This window comes from Falco peregrinus, chromosome 4, assembly GCF_023634155.1.
Source record: "Falco peregrinus isolate bFalPer1 chromosome 4, bFalPer1.pri, whole genome shotgun sequence".
Lineage (NCBI taxonomy): Eukaryota > Metazoa > Chordata > Aves > Falconiformes > Falconidae > Falco > Falco peregrinus.
Genome location: NC_073724.1, coordinates 39,364,967 through 39,379,251, shown reverse-complemented (window position 1 = coordinate 39,379,251; position 14,285 = coordinate 39,364,967). Strand labels below are relative to the sequence as shown.

The following is a 14,285-nucleotide window of genomic DNA, read 5'->3' as shown; positions in this document are numbered from 1 at the left end:
GTGCTGGGGCTGAGGAGCCGGTTGCCGCATGGGAGTGGTGCCACCAAGCATCGTCTCTGGGCCACTTCTGCTTAGGCTGCGTGTCCTCAGGCCTTTGTTTCTAGCTGATGAGTTTTGGATGCAGAGACATTTGTATTGTGGTTTCCAGTGATACATATTGCTCTGTAGGTTCCTGTTCTCCCATTTTCCAGTGCAGTCAGCCTCTGTATGTTTCCACAATGAACAGTGTGTTTGCATTGGTACCATTTCTCTTCCAAAATGCCGATGTATTTGTAGCTTGTGCAGTAGTCATGTTAGTGAAATGTGAAAGTAACATACTTCTTGTTCTGTAAAGGTGGATGCAACAACAGCACATCGCATTGACAGTCTCGCAGCTCTGAGTATGGACAGGTCTGGACTCATGCGAGAAGGACTCAGAGTCCCCAGTAGTATTGTCTATTCCAGCTTGTGTGGACTCGGCTCGGAAAAATCACGGGATGCTACAAGTTCGATAGCAGGGCTTGGATTTACTCCTGAAAGAAATCCAGAGATACAGTTTAAGTCTAATCCCCCTGAAGCAGTAGAAAATGCAGCTGTCTCTGGAAAAGCCCCGAATGGCTTCAGTGCTATATACAAAACACCACCTGGAATACAAAAAAACTCTGTCCCAACAGGGGAGACACTGGGTTTGGACCGAGCTGCGGGTGACAGGCAGAGTCCTCTCGGTGTCAATGGTGCTAGTTACCTAAGGCTCCCCTGGGTAAACCCCTATATGGAGGGTGCGACACCCACCATATACCCTTTCCTTGATTCACCAAATAAGTATTCATTGAACATGTACAAGGCATTGCTACCTCAGCAGTCCACCTACAGCTTACCACAGCACCTGGCTTACTCGCCCGTATGTACAAATGGTGAACGTTTTTTGTACCTGCCTCCCTCCCACTATGTTGCCCCTCACATCCCTTCATCGCTGGCGTCGCCCATGAGGCTCTCGACTGCTTCTGCTTCACCAGCAATCCCGCCTTTGGTGCACTGTCCGGATAAGAGCTTGTCGTGGAAAATGGGTGTCAGCCCTGGCAACCCCGTCGACGCGCACGCCTACCCCCACATCCAGAGCAGCAAGCAGCCCCGGGTCCCTTCTGCCAAGCCGGCCCCCACCAACATGCCGGCGGACCCCACGCTTCTACTGCCACACTCACCCCGGCCATCCCCCCGCCTCCCCCTGCCTGCGCAGGTCGGGGATGCCTACACTGATTTCCACAAACACTTTCCCAGGATCACCACCTCGCCCTCCTCTGCCGTTACTCTCCCAAAGCCCTATGTGAACGTCGGCGGTGAATTTCCACCCTCCCGCCTCTCCAACGGGAAACTTCCCAAGGGCAGTGACGCTGGGGAGGCACCTCTGCCGGCTGCCCCCCATGCGCGGAAAGCTGGCCATGACCGGAAAGACGGCAGGTCCCCCCCGCTCCTGGAAAAGCAGACCCCAACCAAAGATGTCACCGACAAACCGCTGGACTTGTCAGCAAAAGTTGTTGATGCAGAAACTGCCAGCAAGTCGGACCACGGTAAGAAAATGACGCCAACGGTGCTGGTGCACGGCAGAGCAGGAGCGGGGACGCACTTGCCCAGCAGCGACATCGTTCAGAAAGAAACCATTTCTCCTGGGAACAGCTGCCCCATCTACAGGCCTGAAATTATCAGCACGGCACCATCCTCCTGGATTGTTCCTGGTCCCAGCCCCAGTGAGGAGAGCGGGAAGAGTGTCCAGCTGAAAAACAAGGCACTGGACTGGGTGATCCCGCAGCAGCGGAGCTCCTCCTGCCCCAGGATGGGCGGCACGGAGGCGGTTGTTGGCAGTGTTTCAGGGACGGTGTCAGCAGGGGGGCGGCCGGCATCGGCGTCGCCAGCTCCCAATGCCAATGTGGATTGCACCAAGATGGCCAGGAGCTCTGCGGAGAGCACCGCCTCGGTTATACAGCACGTTGGGCAGCCCGTTGCCACCCCTGCAAAACACAGCAGTAAGGTGGCCAAATCATGTGGCCAGGAAGCCAACTTCAAGGCGAACGAGACCGCCCTGGCCTCCAGCCCCATCTTCCTGCCGCCCAATGAGGCGTTTCGCTCCCCACCTCTGCCCTATCCCAGGAGTTACCTCCCGTACCCGGTGCCAGAGGGGATAGCTATCAGCCCTCTCTCCATCCACGGGAAAGGACATGTGTATCCGCACCCCGTCTTGCTGCCCAACGGCAGCCTCTACCCTGGCCACCTCGCTCCCAAACCTGGCCTCCCCTACAGCCTGCCAGCGGGGCGGGGGGAGTTCATGACCTACCAGGACGCGCTGGGGATGGGGATGGTGCACCCCATGCTGCTGCAGCATTCGGCTTTGGAGATCAATAAGGAGGAGAAGGCGGAAAGGAGGTCACGGTCTCATGAGAGGGTCCGCTATGAGGACCCAGCTCTGCGGGGCCGGTTGCCAGAGCTCCTGGAGAGCAGTGGGAAGATGCCTTTCGAAGTACCCAGTGACAAGAGCATGAAGTTGCACCAGAACTCTGGCCACGGTAAAAACGCAGCCAAAAGCGACAAACACCTCTTCCCAGATCTTCTGCGAGACGAGCAAGATGCTAAAAGCGAAGCAAACTTAACGAAAGCCAGCTTTGCTGCGGAAAGTAGTAATCAGGCTAATGACCCTACAAAGCACAAGGTAGAGCAGGCGTCGCAGCACAGAGATTTTATTGTAATGAGAGAGGAGTTTGGAAGAAATAATGATCTTCACGAAACCTATAATTTCAAGCAAGCCCAGAGTTCATCGGTGTTCGGCTTAAGGAAAGAGGATTTATCTGTGAGCCAGCCTAAAGAGAGAGTGACAGTCCAGCCTTCTCCTGCTTTCTTGGAAAGCACTCATGAGGGTGATGCTCCGGCTCTGGCTTTTGGCAAGGTGCAGGAGGACACGAAGCCATTCTGCATGGGGACTGCGCCACCAAGCATTGATGCCAGCCAGACCTATACCAAAGATGGAGCCGACGACACAGAATCTGCTGATGGTAAAATATTGAAACCCAAGCCATCTAAGTTGGCCAAGAGGATTGCAAACTCTGCTGGTTACGTAGGTGATCGATTCAAGTGTGTGACGACTGAACTGTATGCAGACTCCAGCCAGCTCAGCCGGGAGCAGCGGGCATTGCAGGTGAGTCCGCGCGGTCCAACGACTGCCGCGCTTTTTGTCGTTATTTCTCTGTTGCAAGTCGCAGTCAAGTTTTAAAAAGTTGAGAGAAGCAACGCAGGTGGGGAGATCAGAAATTTTTTTGCTTGGGCGTACTCTCCAGAAACGGTTTTAAATAGCAAAGTAAGTTCATTAACGAGTGAGGCGATGTAAAGAATAGTATGTATGGCTTTTACGTATGTACACGGTAGTATAAGCTTTGAAGGGCTTTTACTAAGATTGATAAAAATGTTAATGTACATATGAAATGTTTGTGCAGTTACAGAGGGGAGTCGGACAGGCATGCATGTTACCTTGGTGCTAGCAATGGCTGTAATTTCTCAGCTGGCCTGTAGTGCCAGCTAGCAAAGTGTACCCAGAAGTTGTGATTAGTATGCCAAACATGCCGTTTGATGGAGAGGAGTTGCAGCCATGTATTAGCGGGTCTCAGGCAACGTTTACGCCAAGCGAACGCGTAGGAAAGAGTAGGAGCGGTATTGAGATTGATGCTGAGGGATGACAGACAGATACTGTATAGGAATATCCGTAAGGTATTTTACTTTTAATGAAGGGATGAGTTAAGCCAAATTGTTTTGCATTGTTAAGAAAAGAATTGGTTTATGCTTATAAAAATGGATGAAATTATCTAAATGATCCATTGAGTGCCCATTTTAATTACATAGATGGAAGGATTACAAGAGGACAGTATTTTATGTCTACCTGCTGCTTACTGTGAGGTCAGTTCTTCAAATTTTTATTACTAGACTCTTACATAAACCTTTGAGTTAAATTTCATTTCCAAATACACAAAGGGAAGTTTGTGGGCCGATGGTCGTCTTTATTCATTGTACGGTTTTGTGTTTTGTTTTTTTCTTTTTGTTTTTGTTTTTGTCTCTTTTTACCTCCAAAATGGAATGTTTTTGTTTTATATACAGTATACATTTATATATATCTTATATATATATATACACACACATTTATATATGCAAGAATTGTGTCGCTGTTTGCATATAGATGCTAGAACACTGTTTTACAAGTCAGGTGTGTTAAACTCCTACCCTAGCTATCTATCTGAAACCTTGGTTTTGAGCCGATTTTTCTTTGGAAATGCTTTCATATAAGGTAAGGTAAATGAAGTAGCTTTTATCGCAAGACTTTTTTTTTCATATCAATTCTCTTTCTAGCGTGCAATGATGCGCTTCTCAGAGTTGGAGATGAAAGAGAGAGAAGGCCAAACAGCTACCAAAGACTCAGAGGTCTGCAGATTCAGCCAGGCAGACTGGGAAAACTTGAAAGGAAACAGTGAAAAGAAGCCAAAGTCTGTCGCTCTGGAAGAGGCCATTGCTGACCAAAATGACAATGACAGATGTAAGCAAATTTAGATGGCTTTCTGAAGTGCGTGTGTGTCTCTGTGCCACGGTAGCTTGCAGCAAAGCTGCACGGGCACCATAATCTTCATGTTCTCACAGTGTTGCTGGTTAAAGTCACTGGCCTCAGCCTCTGCATGTATGGAGCTGCCACGACTGGTGGTCTTTGTGCTTGTTTTGGGGTCTGCAAGTTACTGGTTACTGTTGTACCTGCTTTGCAGGAGGTAGTTAACTGTCACTGAAGTTACTGCAATAAAGGGATCATGCTTTTAATTGATGGGGTACCACATCAACCAGTGAAAGCAAAAGTCCAGGGTTATATTTTAAATGCAGAAAGGAGGTGGGGGAAGAGAGAGAGGCAAGGAGTTCAGCTTCCTGAAGTTGCTGTAGCGCTGGCAGGTGCCAACATTGCAGCTTTCAGGCAAAGCAAGGGTGGAGGACAGAAGGGTGATGGGGAGTGGAAAAGGACATGATCTGCCAGTCTGGCTTATCTGTAAAAGCTGGCTGCAAACTCCAAACGATGAGAAGCTAGTTTGCCTGCATGACTTCTTGCTGCAGTGTTTGGGGGGTGGGGGGTGAGGCTTGCTGGCACCGGTCCTCACAGGCAGGCAGGGAGCTGTGAAATTCCCCATGGGGCTGGCTGCTCCCGCTAGGCTGTGTCAAAAAGGTGTCAGAGGACTATGGGAAATGTATGCGAGCCACATTGTCCTAAAAACAAGATAAATAAATAAATGGTATTAGGGTGTTTTTAATGTATGTGAGAAAAGTCACTTTTTGTTTTGAAACTCTTGGTAAGCATGTAGCTTCCATCCATTTCCCAGTATTTTTTTTCTTGTATAATTAAGGACTGGATCAGCTCCTCCTTCTGCTGCTTTCTTTTGAACAACTTAAAAAAATGGTGCTGAAAGTGTTGCAAAACAAGAAGAAACACACTGTAGAGTGCATTCATGCGTGTGTGCACGTGCGCATGCACTGTGTAACTGGGTGGTTAAGTGTGCTCTTCTGTAGGTGGAAATTCATGAGGAGGGCTAGTAAAAAATTTTGTTCGGGCAATGTAATAACTTTGAATTATTGTTTTGGTCTTTGGTTAATGCTTTTGGGCAGAAAGCATGCTGGTCAATTGTACTTGCTTGGTTACTCACCTAAATCAAGTTACTGTGGTATTGCTGTCACTGAAATAACAGCCTCAACAGAAATCGGCCTGGCAAAACAGCAAGGGGAAGTTTTAATTGTGAAAGTGGAGGAGGTAGGGAGAGGCAGGCTGAGTCCTTGGAAGCTGAGTGGGCTTTCCCTTCTCCAGGTTGTACTGAAGCAGCTCTGGGGAGGAAGGCACTGCCTTTGCGGTCCCCATGCTGAAGCCGAGAGCTTGGCAGGCTGCCACCCTGGCGCTCCCCTTGCAGCCCCCCTTGCTCTTCAGAGGGCTCAGGGTGCCCTGGTGATGCCCTCTGCTAATCCTGCCCTAAAGAGCAACGGAAAGCATAAAGAGCAGCGGAAAGCGTAGAGCAGCGTAAAGAGCATCAGGTTGTTCTGGCTGCGGGGCAAGACAAGTCCGTGGGGCGGGTGGGGGAGTGGGGGGAGGGGGGGTGGTGGTCTGCAGGGTCAGGCATGGGCACAGGGGAGGGAGCGTGTCCTGGTGTCCTGGTTTAACTGAAGCCAGGACAGAGGGAGAAGAGGCATGGGGCATGCTGCTCGGGGTGGGGGGCTGCGGGGAGGGAGGAAAAGTAAGCGTTAGAGCACCCTTGTTTGCTGAAACACCCCCCCTCCCATCCTTGCCAGAGGCTGATGATAACGATGCGTCCTTACAGTCATTGTTTAGTGAGGTCTCTGGCACTTGCATCTGCTGGTTAAAATGTGTTTGAGACTATTAAATAACTGTTGGAAGCAGGGGAAGTATGTTCAGTCTTATGTTAGTTTGTTCCTCTCCTCTACTAATTAGCGCTGACTTAACAGGCTACTTCAGAGTTTGGCTGAGTGTCTAAACTCCTAAAAGCACAGATCTGTTCTGTGGAGGGAGCTCCTCTTCTGTATGCTTGCCTCTACAGCAGCAAATACTTACTGGTACAGATTCAGGTCTCGGTAAAAGGTTTTTATCATGGTGGTTCACCTCCTGCCCCTTGGGATAGCAGCTGATAAATCAGGAAGAAGAGTTTCACACTTCCTGAATGCCTCTGCTGTCATGGCTTGGGCTCTGGTGGGGCTTGAGCTGCCAGAGGTCTTGGTGTATCTTTTGCCAAGTGACTAGCAAAGGGGCAGTGTGCTGTGCCTGCTCTTCCCCTTTGTTTATCACCAGCAAGATCCAGGGCTACTTATCTCTTGCCTTCCCTTTCCCTCCAATTTCTAACCACAGTGCTGGCTTTAAAGCTCTCGAATGGGAACTAGCTGATGGTTTGCAACCTCTTCTGTTTTCCTTTCTGCCTCCTGGAAAAGATTTTGCTGCTGAAAAGATGTTTTACCTTGTTTTATGTAGAGTTTGTCCAGTGCTGGCTAAAAGCAAATGGCACACCTTTCCATGTGTGAGCAGGGAATTTAGGAGTAAAACTGGCAAGCTGTTAGATGTGACGCTGGCTGGGAGGACTTCACCTGCCCGGTGTCAGCAGGGAAGATGAAAACCACAACCAAAACTGTGATTGTGGCATGGAGCCGGCTGGCAGGGCTCCTCTGCTGGTGCCTGGGCGTGCCTGGTGTGGAGCACAGGAGCTGATGGGGGCTCTAGCAGCTGCTTGCCCCCCGGCTCCTCTAAATCTACCGGTGTGACTACAGCAACAAAAGGCTAAATAGCACAGGCGGGTGATGCTTACAGAGGCATCTGATAGGATGTAAACTCCCTTTTTTTAGCTTGCCCTGGGACTTGATCATTTTCCTAGCTGTGTAGCATGTGTATGGGCTTTTTTGGAAGCAAACAACGGAGGCATGATACCCGATTCCTTAAACTTCTCCTCTGACTTGGCAGTGCCGTACCGGGTGTCTTCTTAAGCTTCGTCGTGCCTTCTGGAGAAGGGTAAAATGTGGGGTTTTGTTTTTGCTTTTGTTTTTTTATAAAGATCTGATTTAAGAGAGGTAGCCGTGTTAGCTAATTAATGAGCAATTAAAGCCAAGGAGTGAAGTAGAAGTGCTTTAATTCTCTCCCATCTTGTTTGGGTTTTGCCGGGCATTCTGAGAGCAGCCGCGAAGCTGCTTTGTTGCCAAGGTGACTTGTAAATGTTGCTGAGGCGATGCTGCTCCGGTGCATTTCCATAGCACAAACATCATAAATTATGGGATGCATATGTCATGAGTCATAGGATTGTTCAGAGATCAAGTGATTTAAGCTATTGGCACGGACATGCACATCAATATGGGCATGTGATGATCGCATGTCCGTTCCATAACAAAGCTTTTGTAGTGGTACTGAAAATCATATCCGAGTGTGAAAGATTGAATATATTCTACAAGCTGTGAATTTCTTGATGAGGGAATGTGATTTTACCTGTTTATGTAATTTTCTAGGAGGAAGACACTGTCCATTTAAGCCTTAGCTGGGAAAAATAAAAGCTGATATGTTAAAAGCCTGATCTAAAAGCATGAAGTAATGGGGAAAAAGTTAAAGTAGTTTCCATGTGTGAAAGTAAAGTGTGTAATGTGCCAAAGCCTTTGGAGCAGATACTCAGCATCAGAGTGAGGTGCTGGCATCCCTTTGCATTGTAATCCCCTGCTTTTCTTTTCTCACTGGGCTGTGTGTATACCTGAACAAATGAAAGATGGAAACAGTAAACATGTCCTTTGCCCTGGTCAGTTATTACCTTCTTGCCACGGGACGTAGGGCAAAAAAAAAGGGGGAAACCCCAAAAGTCTGTGCAGGGAGAATGGTGTTTGTTTGTGCAGTGTGGTAGGCTTAGGCAGAACTTGGCATTTCCACACAAATGTGGAAAGCTCCCAAGCAGAGGTAGTTGGAGAGAAAAATTAAATGAGCTGTGTTTCCTCTGCCCGATATGGGATACTCAGGATCGGGTGTTGAAGGTGACTTACGGCATTTCTTACTGTTGTGATCTCCATGCCGAATACTGGGTTTTAGCATTTGGGTTGTCATTCCTGTCCTCTGATGAATAAAGGGTACCTTGCGTAAGTGAGTGCAATGAGAGGTTGCTTCAGGGAAGAGGAAAGGCTGTTTTTTAGCTGCCATGTTATTTGAACAAAAGAATCGCAGCTTAAACACTGAGATATGTTTCCTTGTTTGCCTCACGTGGGAGGGCCTGGTCTCGAGCAGCTGAAAGCAACAGGAAAATGGAAAAATGAAGGAAAGTTTTTTTGGGTAGCGTGTTTGTGCGTGCAACTATTTCTTGTGAGATTGTAACCTGTGCACTAAGAAGATACTGCTTCAGGCAGAAACACTATGTGAAGAAGCATCTTCTTAATTTTTCCTTGTTTCTAGTTTGGTAGGACAGTGAGAAGTACTTGGAGAGCTGTTGATGCTGGTTCTCACCACTGGTGTGAGACTGGCAGATGCTGGAGGCTTGAGGAAGAGGCACGTTTAAGAGTTTAATCTCCTTACTCATAGAGGTGTGTTGCTATGAGAACTCAGCATTTATCGTGTGTTCCTGGCTACCTCATCACTGTTTGAATAATGATGATACGAAAACTCCCAAGTATTTTGTTGCTGTTTTCTTCCTTGGGCAGAGGAAAGGGTGTTGTAGATACACGGCAGGAGGGAACAAAAGCAAATAAAGTCTCCTTGTCCTTGTTGGGCCTGCACGATATGCTTACGTTGCTGTGCTTCATGTTGCCATTTATATCTTAATTTGGGGAGACACTGCGTCTGATCCAGGTTGCTTGCAAAACAGTTTGAGGACAGAGTGGAATCCGGTGGTAAAATATTAAGTAGAGCCTGTGCTCTGTGAGGCAGTTGCCACTGTGCCAAGGGGAAAAACCTCTGAGCGTGTGATGTGTCTGTGCAAGCTGCGTGGAGCCTGACAGCCTGTGGGGTATGCTGTGTCCCGAACAGCAACTGACCTTTGTTCTTTTGTGGTGAAAATCTGGCTGTAGAAGAGACGGAGAGTATTGGCAGTGGAGCAGATAGGCAAGGACGCGTCCCGTGCAGCTCCTGGCTTCGTCGTGTCTGTCCTCCTGTGTCGATGCAGGATGATTACACAACCTGGATTAACGTGTGGAGATGTCGCTCCTCTAATGGTTTTAACTGCATCTAGCAGGATGGATTTCAGAGACGTCTGTGCAACGGGGCAGTTCTTGAGAAGGGATTTCTGGCTCGGCGGCCGAGGAGACCTAGCTCTGGTCGGCAGAGGGGTCCCACTTGGATGTGACTGGAGAGTGGAGGCAAAGGTGTCGCAGAGCCACTGGCAGCAAGGGCTTTTTGGACAAACTTCAGTAGGTGTGTGCTGTTCTCCTTGGCATGTGGAGCCCCGGAGAAATGCCAACAGTGACAAGCTGTTAGCAAGGTTACAGCACATGTATCTCCCTTCCTGTTTATTTTTTAACACGGATGGTCTGAGCGAGCGGTACTCGGCATCCCTGTGCCTAGTGCTTGCAGATAGAGAAGGAATTAATCTGTGGTGGGTTGCTTTCAGTGGTGGCAGGCTGGAATTAGCTTGCTGTGTTTTGCAAGCCCCAAAGATTAAGCCCATCAGTGCCTCCCCCCCACCCCCTGCTTCTTCCTCTGACCCTGCAAAAGCTTCTCTGGGAATTGGTCAGGATGTGCCTGCCTTTTCTCAGGTCAGACAGTGTTGGGAGCAGGAAAGCTGTCCTGATCTAGCAACTCTCGGCGTGAACCACAGTGTGTAGCTGCTGGTACTGCTGGAGGCACGAAGGCTATTAACAGCGGGAGCGTGGCAGGGTGCCCTTACCTGATCTGTTCAGGGAAACAGACCATATATGTGTAATGTTTCCTTATGAAAGGGGAAAAAATAGCAGATTGCATTAAAAACGTAAAATGAAATCTGATAGAAGCTATTTCTAAAGTGATACTTACAACGTGGCTGGTCTAGCTTCTTTTCTGCTGTGTGAAACAGGACTGTTGGTGCTGTTGGTGTGGTTATAGGGTACAGCTGTTAGGCAGCATCTTCATACCAGATGTGCAAGCATGGGGTGTTGCCAGATTCATTCTGATTCAGGGGGACACTGGCGATTCAGAGGCATAGTAAGCTGAGATACCTGGTTTTTGGAACATGTCAGCATTGCTGGCTGGAAGAAGCGTGACAAACTGCATTTGAAAGTCTTGAAGGAAACAGGTGTTGGCCAGACAGTCTTGTGGAGAGGGAGCACCGCCAAATAGCAGAATGGCCGGAGTGTCCCACTTGCCTGGAAAAAGTCAACTTTTGTTTTGATTTTTCTTGGCCAGATATCTTCTGCTGTTTTATAAAACAGCCCTGCAGGCAGCTTCCCAAGCAGCGTAAAAATGATGCTGGGGTGTCTTCTGGTGCCTGCAAACATCTCCAGAACTCTAGGTGCTACTTGGAGCCATTTCCAAGTTGCGATGAAGAAAAATCTCAGCCTAAGAAAAACCTTTCCAGAGAGTTTTTTTTCTTCCCCCTCAGCTTTCCATTGCTGACAACAGATATTTCAAGGATGGTTGTGAAACCAGAAGGTGTTGGCAGAGCTGTAGGAAGGTACTCTCAAGATAAGGTGGGATAGAGTTGGGCGTACATCTACATCCAGGGGCTGCCAGTGCCTGGATGCTGCTGTGTTTGGTCTTGCAGGGGAGAGAGGGCGGCAGGGGAGCAACGTCTGCCCTGACGAGGGGGAAGAGCAGAAACTGAGGGCCAGGCTGTACCGGGGAGGAGGCTGAGTAAGGACAGGGAGGATCAAGGGGAGGGAAGGGAAACGAGCTGTCAGGGGTTCAGGTAGGAAACCAGCAGAGGTATTTGAAGGAAAGAAAGTGGGAGGAGGAAGAGCAAGGGGGAGGAAGAGGAAAATGGACAGTGAGCTGCGCGGAAGTAGGACAGAGCATACAGACAGTTCGCTGAACAGTGGCAGATGTGCAGAAAGAGTATCGGTCAGCCAGGAGAGCTAAAACATGTGGAAAAAGCAACTTGCTTGTCAGAAGTATAAATAGGAAGCTGATTAACCTGTGTTGCCATTTGTACTGCATGGCTGCCTAACTGTGCCTCGGCTAGTCTGGTTAAGCCCAAGAAAAAATACCTATTCAGGATGATGATGAAGTGCAATTTTAAGTCAGGCATCCATTTAAAATTGCTGAAGCTGTCTCTTGAGTTCAGGGGAGCACTGTTGGAGAGGGGAAGCTGAAGTTAGGGTGAGTATGGCAACGTGGGTGTTTTTGTGGCTGATTTGTTCGGAGTAGTTTCTAGTGAGCTTTTCAAAGCTCACCTGCTCGCTGCTGCTGGAAATACTCCCTGAAAAAAGTGAGGCCTTTTTTAAAAGCAGGTGACGAAGATCATGTGACATACAGTGACTGGCTGGTTACTTGCAGTGAGGAAGCCTTTTTATAACCTTGGATTCAAGTAGTGCTTTTTGCAAAATATCACAGCTATTCTTAGTGGTATTCCCGTGTATGTGTGTGCGTGCTCTGTATCCCATTTATATCTCCAGAAGAAGGGATGAATGCTTTTAAGTCAGACTGTGCAATTCGATGGGGGAAGTTAGGGAAGGATTAGGAATTAGCGAAAAGCTAATACTTTATTATCATCAGAAGGTATTTTTGAAAACAAATTCATTGCAAAGTGGAGCTTGGGTTATTGCCATGGTTTTAGGGGGTGAGGTTGCTTTCTCAAAAGGGTCTGTGCTTTTGATATCTAAAGATATTTCTTTATTTTAAAAAGTGCATTGTGATGTTCCTATGGATACAAGTATTGTGAATATTTTACTTACTAAATTGATGTAAAACCAACATAAAGCTTCACGCTTTTGGGGGTTTTCTACTTAACTGTTGAGAAAACTGTTGCCCTAGGCTGACCAGATGAAAATTGTTGCAAAGTACAGTGTTGTATTTATTTGCATGCCTCATGAGCCATAAGTCATGATGGAGATGACATTGAAGAGATCAGAGAGCATAACTTTCTCACAATTAATTGTTTTGTATTTATTAGGTCTTGTGGTGTTTGTTTTTTTTTAATTTTTAGGTAACTTTACTAGTACGGAAAACAACCAAGGTCACTTTCTTGAAACTCCCGAGGAAAAAGATCTCTCAAATGAGAAATGTTACTTAGAGAGACATTCTATATATGAAAAGGCGGAAGATCAGCCAACAGAAGATATTGGCCAACATCCATGTCCACGTCTGGACAGGAAGCGTAAACACTCTGGTGAGAGAGTGCAAAATGATGGCAGCCAAAATGAAAGCTTTGTGGATGAACTGCAGGATGAACTTATATCAAAAGCAAAAAAGAAGAAGAACTCCAAAGGTAAGTCAGCATTTTGCTTTGGTCTGTCTCAAGGAATGTCTTGTGAAAGGAACGTCCCTTTGGCTTAATGTGTTTCCATTTTTGAACTTGATAGTTACTAATGTGAGCACTGTCATTTCACTTAAAATTATATATATGTATATATATGCATGTATATATATGTGTGTGTATATATATGTATATATAAAAAACTTGGTATATAAGGGTAAAGCACTAGTCGTTGGACGCTTGTAGCCACAGCAGTGCAAGTTACTGTAGTGCATGTAACCCTTAATAAGCAAACCTTTAAAATGCATAGTGTGGTGGTAAAGCTGAGACTATATGCCCCGAAAGTGAAATGTAGCTTTTGTTTTAAGTTGAGGGGGCTTTTTGATTAATTTTTAGTTATTTTTCCATTAGATGACTGGCCTGAGAGGGAAATGACAAACAATTCCTCTAACCACTTAGAAGAGCCCAATTGTAATGAGGTGACCAACCTGAAGGTGTGCATTGAATTAACAGGGCTCCATCCCAAAAAGCAGCGTCACCTGCAGCATCTTAGGGAACTATGGGAGCAGCAGGTGTCACCAGAGAGATCCCCGTCCGGCAAGTTGGGCCGGCAAAGCAGGAAAGATTTAGCTGAGGCTGTTCAGCCAGAGGCCACTGCAAAGGTCAAAGACTTCACAGAAGAAAGGCACACCAAGAAAAGGTCAGAGGCCAAAAGCAATAGAAGTTGGTCTGAAGAGTCCCTCAAAACAAGTGACAATGAACAAGGTATGCAGAGACTACTAGGGAAACCAGCCGGCTTTAGCATTTACAGTGACGCATGCTGCCACCAATGTTAAGGAATTGTCGAGAGTTTGTTTTTATTTTTTTTTAAGAATTATATATATATATATATTTCTGTAGATGTCCATTTGTATAAGGACTAACACCTCCTCTTTAAGAACTGCCCTGTAGCTGATATTTGGCAGACAAGAAAATGTGTTTGTGTATGTGTGTGTAACTATGTGTTTGTGTGTGTGTGCGTGTGTGTGTTTTGGCTTTAAATACTCTTTCATAGATAACGTGAAGATGAAGTTTATGTCTCTAGAGGAGAGCTGGGGGGACGTACAGCACAGTCATGCTTCTGGGTGTGAGGGGAAACAAACAGGCTGCTAGTTGGTGTAAGTGTGTTTAACCACACATGGGACTGGAGGGGCTGTGACCCTCTGAAACAGTGTCAGCACAGCACAGCTAGCAGCTCTCGATCATGGGAACCCAACTCCTTCAGCACCCTCAGCACTGCTGGGTTTCCCTGCCTTTCCCAGTGCATATGCTTAAGAGCAAAGCTCATCCTCTTCTTGAAGAGGATGCCTTGCTGGTTTGTCACAGGCATGTCCTTTAAACCCCTGTTGCCCCCACTCCCCAGCC

At 47.3% G+C, this 14,285-nt stretch overlaps 1 protein-coding gene across 8 annotated transcripts in view; it reads left to right on the top strand.

Moving 5' to 3' along the window:
* The window catches only part of BCOR (BCL6 corepressor), an 83,286-nt gene that overhangs the window by 45,638 nt on the left and 23,363 nt on the right, over positions 1–14,285 (top strand). For 3 of the 8 annotated variants that reach the window (XM_055801903.1, XM_055801902.1, XM_055801904.1), the window contains exons 4-8: positions 335–3,163; positions 3,862–3,915; positions 4,363–4,546; positions 12,612–12,893; positions 13,293–13,646. In XM_055801903.1, coding sequence (XP_055657878.1) covers positions 335–3,163; positions 3,862–3,915; positions 4,363–4,546; positions 12,612–12,893; positions 13,293–13,646 — 3,703 coding nt within the window. The remainder of the gene's footprint in view (positions 1–334; positions 3,164–3,861; positions 3,916–4,362; positions 4,547–12,611; positions 12,894–13,292; positions 13,647–14,285) is intronic. The other 5 variants (XM_055801906.1, XM_055801907.1, XM_055801905.1 and 2 more) reach the window with 5 other exon arrangements.